Source organism: Cygnus olor, chromosome 19 (assembly GCF_009769625.2).
Source record: "Cygnus olor isolate bCygOlo1 chromosome 19, bCygOlo1.pri.v2, whole genome shotgun sequence".
In the NCBI taxonomy this organism is placed as follows: domain Eukaryota; kingdom Metazoa; phylum Chordata; class Aves; order Anseriformes; family Anatidae; genus Cygnus; species Cygnus olor.
In genome coordinates this window covers 7119456-7131837 of record NC_049187.1, presented here as the reverse complement: position 1 = coordinate 7131837, position 12382 = coordinate 7119456, and the positions used below count along the sequence as shown (strand labels likewise).

General features: G+C 40.7%; 1 protein-coding gene across 2 annotated transcripts in view; it reads left to right on the top strand.

Annotated features, from left to right (window-relative positions):
- The window catches only part of MED27 (mediator complex subunit 27), a 93518-nt gene extending 83647 nt beyond the window's left edge, over positions 1-9871 (top strand). For both annotated transcript variants that reach the window (XM_040531182.1, XM_040531181.1), the window contains 2 exons: positions 6724-6801; positions 9366-9871. In XM_040531182.1, the coding sequence (XP_040387116.1) occupies positions 6724-6801; positions 9366-9500 (213 nt within the window). In that variant the 3' untranslated portion in view covers positions 9501-9871. The remainder of the gene's footprint in view (positions 1-6723; positions 6802-9365) is intronic.
- Positions 9872-12382: the final 2511 nt, after the last annotated feature.

Here is a 12382-nt window from a genome sequence, read left to right as displayed (position 1 = left end):
GGGGTAATACTTGCTGACTTCACAGGAGCTAGTGCTGAATTGGTTGCGCTGTGCTCTCAGATCCTCGCATAAAAATGGGATAAAAATGCAAGGTGATGGTACTTTCTAATCAATAGATTTGGCACTACTGAGCTGATAGTTAAATAAGTTAAAGCTAGGACTGAAGACAAATTTTCAAACAGAAAACAGAAAATGCCGTGGTCCAGCATAGTAAGTTTCTTCTCTGTGGTGTTGTGTTTCGTTTGATTTTCTCTTTATTCTCTGAAGCTGTGCTTGTATCCATTTGTACAGCCCTGGAATAGCTGTTTAGTGGTAGCAAAATAGAGGAAATGATTAAAACAGAGAAACTCTTACATTCTATTAGCATTGTAGTACTGACGGATCTTCAGAACAAACGTTTTCATGCCACTAAAAATCATCAGTAGCTGTATCAGAGTATAGCTGAATGTTCCTGAACTGTTTTTCTGGTGCCAATCAGCAGTACGGCTTTGTGGATAACGCTACGTGGGAGCGCTGTGCCCAGAAGGAAGGATATGGATGAGTTGCTCTTGCCACCGAGGAGCCCGGGCAGCCCTTTCAGCTCTACCATCTTTAATGCTGCAAAATCAATCATCGCTCTGAAGGGCAGGGACTTTTCTCTTTAAAAGCCACACCAAGTTCTCAAGCTCTGTCTTCAGTGATAATACAACAACATCTGGAGCTCACAAGATACCTGTCTGTGGTAGCTGCGAGCCTGTCAAAATCTCCCAGGGTTGCAGGATGACTTTCTACGTTAAGGACTAGAGACCTCTGATCTTCAGTCCAACCCTGTCAAACGATGCTAAATTTGTCCTGACTTTTGTTTGCAAACGTTGGCTGTGTCAGCAAGCCTTTTCTCTCGCTCCTTATTAGTCAGGATACCCGAGTGTGTATAATTTGATGGGGGACAGCTCCCAGAGGGCCCATTACTAGTTAGCGTACGGTCATTTTCGGCGTTCCCTGGAGTCTTCTTGAGTCTGGTCCTGGGGTGAGTAAGCTTCGTAGCTATTGAATCCACCAGCAGGGTTAAATTCAAAGAATGGAGCTGAGAAATAAGAGAGGGGAGGCTGAAAGGGCAAAAGCACAAGGAGCAATGAAAAGGTTTTCAGACTGCCATATTTGCCTGACATTTAAACTCTGCAGGAGTAGCAACTGTTTTCATCTTAAACCTCCTTATTTTAGCACCTTGCATGTCTTGGTCCGCTGGCACAAGAGGAGGAACAAATAGGAAATCGGGAAGTATTTGGGGGCTTAAATCTTAGTGGGAGGAAAAACCTGTGTGAGGACTGCACGATTCCAGTCACTGTGCAGAAAGTTTAAAAATTATATATATGGATTGTAGAGAGAGGTGCGAAATTCGTAAAGTTGCATTCAAAAAAAAAGAGATGTAGAATAGTGGAACTGCTCTGAATGGATCAAAGCTGTGTAACTGGGGAAACAGAGTGAAACATTAGTTGTTTCGTTTGTCAAGCTGCTCAGTAAGAGCAGCAGTGTTTCTTGCTATGCGGTACAATCAGTTGGGCTGCTTGAGTCATATTCATACGTCTGTTTCTTACTGATCTCGAGTCCCTTTCTTAATTTCACCTGAGTGGTTTTTCATCTTTATCGTGCCACAAACTGCTCTCTGTTTGGACTGACATGCCTCTTCCCAAGTCACGTTTTAACCTAAACTTTGAGCAGCTCTTTGTGCCTCCCCAGCTCTTTGTGAGATGTGTGATCCCAAACTCGGAGCACAATTCTCACCACTACAAGGGCATATAAGTATTGTAATGTATGAAGATGTATTCTTGTCAATAATCTCAGAATAAAATCACATGCAGGATGAATGCATGCATGAGACAGCTATCGGGCTATTGATGTGTCTGCTCAAGGAGAGGAGATGGGCTGGTCCAGGGTCACCTGCGGGACTGCTCCTTCACATGATCACTATTTGGCTCTGTTCAAAGACCTGCTTAGGCGGAAAAAAATAATCTCTGCTCCAGTCCAAGTAAGCAGAACAAGCAAAATAAAAACTTAAATGCTGGGAGCTCTGAAAACAGCTAAGAAATCCTGTGCTTCAGAAAAGCCTGGTAGTGTTTTACTGAATTAGGAGCGGGGAAAGGTGTGTAAAGGATTTTTGTGGCGTTCGTCAGTGCTCGTTTGTAGAGGCACCATTTATCATCCTTCCAGAGTGCCTCCGAGGCACTGACTGGGTTTTGTGCTCTCCTGCTTCCCTCCAGAGAGACTAAAACGTGTTCCTGGAGAGAAGATTGAATAATGGGAATCCTTGGAAATGAACAAAGGCACTCATGCAGTTTTCCACAGTATAAAAGGTCTAAACAGTAATAAAATAGTTTTGTTTTTTTTTCTTTTAGTGCTCTTATTATCCCCTAGAACTCATTGCCATAGGCTGCCGTTAAGGTCACGAACCTAGCAGGGTTTACAAAAAAAATGAAAAAAACTTTCTGGGGATTTAGAGAATCCCTTTATATTAGATTGAGTCCTCAGTGCTCTACTGGAGGAAATAAACCAATAAGTAAGTTGCGAGGAAAGTTATGCCTCTTAGAGGAAGTTTTGCACCTCCTCTTGAAAAGCAGATCCAATAGCAATGAGAAAATATTAGAATAGAGACAGCTTCTTTAATTTAGCCATGTGATGACGTGATTCTTACTTTTCTGTTTTAGTTTTTAGGCCAGCTCTAGCTTCATACGTCTGTGGAACGTGCCTAATCTACGGAGGAGAAATGCCATACCCCAGGTCCTTGATTTTGTGCCTCTTCTGGCAATCAGAGGAAGCACTTGTTCAGCTTTCCCAGCTGAACAATTGTAGGATTGTAGGATGCTTCTTTGAATGAATTTTCCCTGTTGGAGATGTATGACTAACAGCATTTGTCAAGGCCCAATAATGCCATTTTTGGACAGCTCGTTGCAGCACAGCACCGCTAGCAAGCGGGCAGAGAAATGCCATAGAAACGTCTGGCGTGGGCTCGGTTGAGACAAATAACGGGGATTTCGCTTGCTGCCCACCGCTGTGTGCTGGTCTCCCGAGCTATTTATAACTTAGGGAGCGAGCGAGCCCAGCAGCCGGCTGCACGAGCAGGGCAGGAGCCCGCAGCTTCACCGCCACCGAGCGCCACCGCCTCCGCAGGGAGCATCTCGCAGCAAGTGCCTGGGTGGTCTCCAGGGGGGGCGAGCAGGGGAGATGGCGTTTGCACAAAGTCACAATAAGATTGGGTTTGGTCCGGTATCAGTCTGCTTTGTATTCCCTCTAGATGAGGGAGCGGAGATGGGTTTAAGAAGCGCACGTTTCTAATCAGCTTGGAAACAAAAACGAGAAAAATATTTCCTAACTATTAATAAAGAACAATTCCTTGTTCAAACTGAAAGCAAGACTGTACCTCACTAAAGCAGAATCACTTCATACAGCCCAAGACAGCTTAGGTTTGTTTAAAGGTGAAGACCAGAATATTTTTTTTCTTGTAAATGAAGTTTTTTTTCCTCTGTCTGAGAGTGGGAGCATGTTTAGTTAAGCAACAGCTATTTTATTTAGCAAAATTGTGGCTTCAGTAGATTGCCTTTTTTTCTTTTTTTATTCTGGCAAAAATGCCAGGTGCTTTTCAGTATATGAATTGTGAGATATTGAGTTTTTCTGCAGCATCACTTGAAAATCTATTACAAGGTCCAGAGCAACAAATATCCTAATCAATTTGTACTTTTCTGAATATGCTCCTCTATAGAGGGAGGTAGAATTAAAAAGTGACTGATAGTTTAGATAGCAGTAGGTAGGATATAGCAATGAAAGTGAGGTTAATAAAATAAAGTCCTGAAACGCACAAAATGTCATCCTACACCCAGAATAAATTCGTTTGTGATTCCAGCTTGGCTGGAAGAAAAAATGTGTCCCTTAACTGAGCTGGCTCATATGCAGTTTGTTTTGCTTTGCTTCGGTGTGAAATCATATTCCCATTAGTAAAGCTCAGGATCGATTTTTTTTTTTAAGAATTATTTTACTATTTTTAAAGAATTGTTGAACAATTTATGCTTTCTCTCATCATCTCTGTTACCTTGGGGGGCAAGGGTTTTAATTCTTCCTTCACTCCCAAGCACTGGCCAGTTTGTCATTTCTCTTTTCTCTTCTCTTTGCCATCGTGTTGTGTGCTGCTTTCACTGGGCGGGGTTCGTTCCCCTACTCCTCTTCCTCAGATTTGACACCCGCTTTGATCTGTTTCAGAAGCACTGTGTAAGCAGTTGCTTATGGTAGAAATCGCCTCCTTTTTGTTCAGAAAACATGATTAGTGTTCTAGCAATGCTGGTGTGGCTTTTATCTCCCTGTGGAATCTCATTAGCTTTACATTACAATGGGAACAGCATATGTGCAACATTGCCAAAGTGGCCATTCCCTTTAAATTTGTTAATAGCAGTATTTTTTTTTAGCAACTTTCCACATCTTCAATGCCAAGAGAAAACAACTTTGTTGTTCAGGGGAAAAAAATACAGTTTGTTAGAAGTAGAAATACAGCAGAAGGAGAGCGCCTGCTCATAAATATCCTCAGAACTTTCTATTCTTTGACATGTCTGGTGTTATCCTATAAAAGCAGCATCTTAAAAGAAAAAAAAAATCACGTAACTAGTAGGACTTGGATTACAGTCATTTCTAAACACCACATGAGATGTTTGAAAGAAATGCCTGGTTTGTGTTCTGCTGTACTATTAGCGTACAGTTAATCGTGTTATTTCTGGGTTTGTGTGTGTGTGTTTGGCATATAAAGAGCTTCAGCAGGTTGAGGTCCATTTTGTGAACGTTTTCCCAGAAGTTTTACCTTCCAACTGCCAGAATCAGCTGTCCTTGCACTTGCTGGAGCTGCCTTAGGAGTGAGGCGTGTGTGTGAATGCTGGGGAGCAGAATCTGTTTCTAAAATTGCAGTGTAACTTAAAACTGCAGGATAGACTGTGTTCATCTAGTGTTCTGCGGAGGAAGTTTGTATGGTTAGAGCCCGTCTGTATGTGGATTTTCAGGAATATATCTTTTACAGATTCACCTCCCTGAATAGATTCAGGCATGAGCCTCTCTACAATGAAATTTTCAGCGCTTCAGCACAATTCGCTTTGCTGAATTAGACTAAATACAAATTAGGAACAAGTGGAGTTAGTTGGGAACAGCAATTGTGATTTCAATTCACACTTTCTTACTCAGAATTTACTATACTATGTAGACATGCCCTGGAAAATAGAAAGACAACACCTGAGAAGAACATCTCGTCTCCTTATTAATTACTGATGAGGGCTATAAATAGATTTACAAGTTATGAGATGCAAAAGAGCTACTGGGGTTGTGTTGTCTGAGATCTTTGTAAGTGCAGACCAAAGAATTTTGCCAATACTTTCTGCCTGAAGCTGGTAACTTCTGTGAAGAAGCAAGCTGTTGACTGTGATAATATTTTGGGAAGCTCTAAAACTACAGCTGGCAGGCTGGGCACTGCTGGTGAATTTATATCATAGCTGTTCAGAAACTGCCCCCCTTCAGAATCATTTTTAAATGGTAGTAATTAAAAAAAAAAAAAAAAAGGAAGAAAAAAAAAAGCTATTGAACCATTGGTTAGTTCTACTGATTTTTTTTTTTTAATTATTGTTGCAGTTACAAATTTATGTTTTATTTGTATTCTGTCTAGCTGTAATTCCCAGATGTAAGATCTTGTTATGGCTCTGTCTGGTAGATTAAAAAGCTTTCTATCAGGAATCTTTTACTAATGCAAGTAGTTATGAGCCATAATCATATTAATTGATTCCTGTTTTCAGAGGAAATGAGAGCTCGATTCCTATTTGTTCAGCGTAAGCAACCTGAAATAGAACTACAAGATTTAAATCTTTCAAGTGTTCTCATGAAATTGGAGAGGAGTATCCTCACTCTTTCATTAAAATGCAGTTTCAAGTGAGGTTATTTTACCTTGTTTTCCTCATCCTTTTCTTTTTTCTCTTCTTTTTTTTCTTCTTTTTTCCTCTCTAATAAAGAAGACCAAACCCAAAACTTTATTGTTTTTTTTCTCAGGAGTCCTGACCTCTTCCAGAACTATCTAATTTAGCTACATTATTGTCAATGTTTTTTTTTGTTGTTGTTGTTTTTTGTTGAGCAGATCAACATATGTTGAAGAAATACATTCTCTACTAAAAATTACCAAAGTGAAAAATGGGAACATGGAAAAGCAAAGTGCTTTCCACTGACAAAATTTGCTTAGTGATTTTGCTTGTTTATGATTTCATGGAATACATGGGATTTCAGTCACAGAGGTATAGGTTCTGCTCTTATGCTGTAGGCATAAGTAAGTTAGGTGAATTACTTGCTATGGATGCTTTTAATAAAGAACAAGTTCTCTTTTTTTGAAATTTCTGTCCTTTCAGCAGTGATAAAGATTATCTACACTACTAGCTTTTGTCATGTTTTTGAATTTCCACAGGTGTTCTGATTTTACTGTGTGCATATGAATAATTATCACGTATGCATATAAATAATTATCAGGATTGTTTTAGCTGATTGTTGTGTGAAGTTGGATGCAGGAATGGAAACTACCTGGAGAAAGCTACCAAAATTACTCTAAGAATGTCTTCACAGTCATGTAGTCCTCGGTTTGCTACCTCTCCATGGAGTTTATGCTGCTTTTTCTTCACATTAGCACTTAATTTGTCAGAAATGCAGAATGAATAAGGCCTCTTCTCCTTTTGTCTGGTACAGGTGACAGATCACGCGACCACTGCTCTGCTGCACTACCAGCTGCCTCAGATGCCCGACGTGGTAGTCAGATCTTTCATGGTAAGTGTGGTTGAAGAAACGTGCTTCCAGACAGGCTTCGGCTTGCTGGCAGTGAATGGCATGAGGCAGTTGTGATGCACTTATAATTTCACCTGTTTAAGCAAGCTAGACAGTAGAGATTGACTGTAATTCTTTATCTCATACCTGGACAAGGATGAAAAATCTCAATACCATGGGGTAATTGTGAAGGTTGAGCTTTATACAGTTACTCTTATCACAGCTCTCAGTATTTGCTCAGTGGTTCCTATTTACAAAGCTAGTCTGGGTCATCTCTAAAGATAGCAGAAAAAAACCCTCTCAGCCAAACTCTTTGTTATGGACCAGCTCTTTCACACTGCTCTTGCCGTGCAAGGAGTCAATTTCTGGATGCAAGAAGTCAGCGTCAACAAAAGCTCCTCAGTAAGAGCAAACTCCCATTCAGTGTATTCCAGCTGAGCCAGCCTGCTTGTCAGTGTGCCCAGTATGGCTTGTGGGGAGAGTTACTGTGTGAGTGGCGAGGCAGAGGCAGGAACATCATCAGGAAGAGACCATTTTGCTGCATCCACCTTCAGCCCAAACCTAGTTCCTTAAGGAATTGCAAGGGACTTCCACCTGCTGCAGCACCGAGCTTTTTGGAATGGAGGAAATGCTCACTGAGGTACTCCACTGTTTCCTTACTGAACAAAATTAATGAAATCTACTCTACCTTCGCATGCAGAATTAAGTTTATCACTTTAATTCTGCTTGTATTTAGGTTTTTATTTGTGAAATAAACTTGTGTACAAGCAGTCCTGTTAGAGGGTGAGAACAAGGGTTTATGATTCAGAATTCCTTCAGGATTTTGGCAGTGAACGCTGTCGCTGTTCTCTCCATGGCAATCTCCACTGTAAAGGAGGCTTTGAGGAGAGACTTCTGCTCTTCAGACTTTTTAGTTCAGCTATTGCATTACCCCTTAACTTGGAACAATGTAATTGAGACTTTTTAAAAACAAACATCTAATTTTGCCATTCACAATCTGTAGGTGTGTGAGATAGCATCGGTTCTTTTATGTCTTTCATTTCCAATGTGTGATTTCAGGTCAGATTCGCTTACCTGCTGTGCTTGTTTCTTTGTTTATTTAATAAAAAGGCCGCGAAGATGAGAGATCACGAAAGTCTTTTCTCTTAGAGTGCATCTTAAAATGGGGTTTGAAAGGTGAAAACAACTCTTACTGGTCAAATTCATGTTCCGACATGTGTCTGAAAATTAATGTTTAATAGAATGGGTATCACGTTTGTTTAAGCCATGGGCCTGCCTTATTGATTCGATAAAACACTACTAAAAATTTTAACAAAGCAAAACCAGATGTACAACCAAAGTGTCAATAAATTAGTCCGTTCAGCTGTCAGTTGAGCAATCCACATGACAGGATGTAGTGAAGCCCTAATTTTCCGATGGCAATGGAGAAGAATTTTTTTTCTTTCAACAGATGTCTTAAATGCGCAATTCAACTTCATTTACCTATTTTTGTGTCGCAGTTCAGAAAATTCGATTTCTCTGTTGTGCAAGCAGAGTCCATCCAAGCTGAAGTAAATAACAGCAATTTACTTGTAGTGTTCTGTTGCCCTTGTCCCCATATTTACTGCTAAACCCATGGAAGATCCAGTTCTTTTGGAGGAGAGTTATCGACGGCCAAAGGTTTGGTTGCTATAGAGAAGGCTCTGATGAAGATGGAAGGATTTGTTTCAATAAACTCAGTTGACCTCTTCTTCAGGGAACAATTTTCTCTTATCGATGTAATTCAATAGGACTTTAAATGACAAGATTCATGTGCATCCTTCACAGTATAAATCTGCTGCTCTAGGTATTTTTTAGTTGCATATCTCCTTGAGTTTGGAATTGAGTTATGTAATGCTTATTGTTATGTATGACAATGGGAAAAAACACTTGAGAGGCAAGAGCTTTACCTAGAACACCTGTACTTGCTGTTTGTAGTTCAGCAGTTGCCTTTTTACGTGTATATATTTATATCACTGAATATATATATATATATATATATCAGCGTAATCAGATTTAAAATCATTGAGTATTTTTATGACCAGTGAGTATTGATCTTAAAATTGCATTAGGGAGGAAGTTAGTTAGCTTGCTGTGAAAGTGCTTGTATCTTCAGCTATTAAGAGTTCAGACTGTTGCAGAACGTTTGCAGTGGGGGTGTGATAGATGCTCATAGGAAGAGACAAACCATACTCAGTTGAAGAAGGTACCCATCAAGAACAATTAAATTCCAGTAAAAATATGAGGAGCAGGAGAACATTTGCCTTCTGCAGAGATACTCTAGCTGCAAAAACCTCCTGTTCAGTGTGTGTGAATTGCTGTTAGCAAATTTGCTTAAGTGACTAAAAGGCAAAATATTTACTAAGTGAGAATTCAGCTATATAGTGACCTTGTAATCTTCTGCATATTTCTGTTTATAAAACCACTGTACCTCACTGGGGCCTTGCCAAAGTACTTTCTCTGTCCTTGGGATCACTGCTTGACAAGAATGATAACATAGGGGAATGTCCACATCCAGTTTTCTTAATTTCTCTCCCTTTTCCTTTTAGACCTGGCTAAGAAGTTACATAAAGCTGTTCCAGGCTCCGTGCCAGCGCTGCGGGAAGTTTCTGCAGGATGGCCTGCCGCCCACGTGGAGGGATTTCCGAACACTTGAAGCCTTTCATGACACGTGCAGGCAATAGTAGCACAGCCCAGCAGTTGGCATGTGTGGAGAGAACTGTCGAGCTGGAAAGAGAGCCGATGGTTTAATTGCTGGTTCTATTTCTGGCCCTTTCATCCTTTGCTAAATACTGGGGTTGCACTAATACATTTTACTATTTAAAAGTCCTTGCATGGCAAGGCAGATGTGAGTCTGATGTATTTTGGAGAAGATGGTAAAGATCTATATGTGATTTCTTGATGCTTCTCAGCTGAAATGAATCTGTGGAGATCTGATATCAATGATCTTTATCCTAAATGCTAAGGAAAATATCCATGTACAGTTCGTGTTTCGAAACAGAATTTGCAATGTTGAAATCTTTTATAAGCTTGAAATAAATTTTGTATTCCAGAATTTGTGCTATTTATTTCATTATTTGATTAGCAAAATCCTTGGGTTTGGTGTGAAGTTTTCAAAGCTGCTCTTTTCTTGAGACAAACTGGAAACATTTAAACATGCATGCTGATATGGTAGGGTTTTGTTGTTGTTGCAAGGCTGCTTATCTGTGCTGGTCTTTTTCTGGAAGAGATTATGGTGTTGATTAAACATGGAATTTCAAAGGCATGTGGCAGCTTGGAAGATGCAATGTACTTTCTGAGGCGGGGGGGAACAGATGTTTCCCTTTACTAAAATTGTAAGGAAAAATGTTAACAAAATTTGCATGTATTAAGTGGTTAGAAATGTGTGATGAGCAGTGACACTGCGTATAATTTATTTGTCTTGTTTTAGAACTGAAAGTAGGAAAATAACTCAGCCCTTCAGTACAGATATGTACAGCCTGTTTCCTAAATGATTTAAAACTTGGATGTGACAAGCCAGTGAAGGGTAAGAGCCCACCTAGCCGTTGTTCCACTTGGGATGGGTGGAAGTGTTCAGCTCCTACGAGCCCCAGCCGATTTTCCATCACCCATAGACCAGGAAGTCTCTGGTCCTGTCCTGGATGAATGTTTGCTGGCCTAGGGCTGTTGTGGTTTCAATGTCCTCTCTGGTATTTTCTTGAGAACTGTTTCATATGTCATCTCTTGATAGCTAATTTGGCTGTGCCACCTGTCCTTCCCGCTGGTGCACCCTCCTTTCCTTTACAAGCCACAAAGGCTTTAGTATTAAGCTTGCTTTGGGGAGCCAGTAAAGAGGTGAAGCGTTGTCACTTGGTTAATTTTTAAAGTAAGTTGACATTAAAGTGCAGTGCTGCAGGGGGATTTTCAGGTCCCTTCTGCTTGTGCGAAAAGCTTCTGGTGCTGAAAGAACAGATATCCCTAGCAGAGGCTTTCGTGGTGGCAAGGTTTTATTTCATTTTTGCAATGAATGTTGCGTAAAGTTAACCACCTTATCTGAAAGGGGGTTGAGGAGGGATGAACAGGAAGGGGAGGCATCCCCTTGTTTGTAGCAGAGTGAAATTGGGTGTTCAGAGACCTTAAAGCACTCGCCTCATTTTATTTGAACCAACAGCATTCATGAGACAATGCGTTTAATAGCCATGGAACCTGAAAAGTGAAGAAAATTGAGTATCGCCCTGTACCTGTATGGTGCTGGCTTAGCTGTGTTTGCTGCTAACATAGAAGACTGAGCTTCCACAGACAGCAGCTGCTTGTCGTGCGGACTGTGAGTGGTGCGGGAGTTTCAGCTCCCTAGCTGCAGGACTTGGGCGAGACTGGCTGTTATTAAAGACAGAGGTACTTGAAAGAAAATACATGTTTATGACTTCCTGTGGAGGCACAACACTGTGTATGAACAGTGAGTGTATATTTGTTTGAGGATGTTGGTAGGTGACATTCGATTCTTTTTTTTTTTTGAAACTCCCCCTTCCAGGCACCAAAGAGAAGTTGCCACAGGAGGGAGATAATGGCTTTTCAAATCCAGCTGCAGCTGAGTTACCTAATGAAAACTTGTGCTACTATTTGACCCAAGCAGCCTTCTGGGTACAAAGATCACCCAAGACAGAACAACGTGTGCATCTTGGATGAGAGAGAGCCTTGTAAATAAGCAGCCCCGTGTCCCGCTACTGTACTAATTAGAAGGCCTGGGTTTCTGACGGTGTAAGCATTTCTTTCATTAATAAAAAGGTCATAATGTGGTATCCAACCTGCTTTAGGCACTGCTGTCTGCTCCATTTTGTTTATACTTAAATAATGGTGTAGAAAGCAAATTCCAAAGTTCACAGAAGTATTATATATGGAATCGGGTATTGGCACTTGGAGATAATTAGTTTTAGAAAACAGCATCAGGCAGACCGTGTTAATTGAGCCTGAAATTTTAAACCTGTAATTGGCAAGTCCGATGGAGAGTCATAAAAATCACTGTAGGTACCCAAGTACAAAGATAATTGTCTTACAGAAACGCGTTTCAAACCTGCTTGTGTTTCTTTCCCTAAGAAACTGTGGTTGGAGGGAGTTTTCTCCCCTCACATGCCTTGAGAGGAAGAGCACTTTCTATCCCTGTAATCTTTTAAAATGCAACAGCTTGGAATATTTCTGTTTCAGGGAGTAGAATTTAACCATCTAAATTCTTCTAAAGCTTCTAAATTTCAGCAGTTCGGATGCGATACGTGATTGTCTCTGCTCGTTGTCCTGGAACTTGGAACACTTGGTGGCGAGTGCCTGATTGAGATGCCAGTTTCCAAGCCAAACAGAAGCTCGCTTCGAGTTTCGAATGCAAGGAATAGAAGCTGGGAGATGGGTTTGAACTGAAAAGCCCATCTCGCAATAAAGCACTTTGCTGTTCTTCCTCCAGCTCTGCAGCTTGGATACTGGACATTAATATTTCCCACCCTTGGTTAAAAGGGATGGGAGGCAAAAAGCAGTTGAGTTGCATGATGAGCAACTTGCGTTTTATTTTTTCATTGGAGCTTGTTGCAGCTTTTAAAAC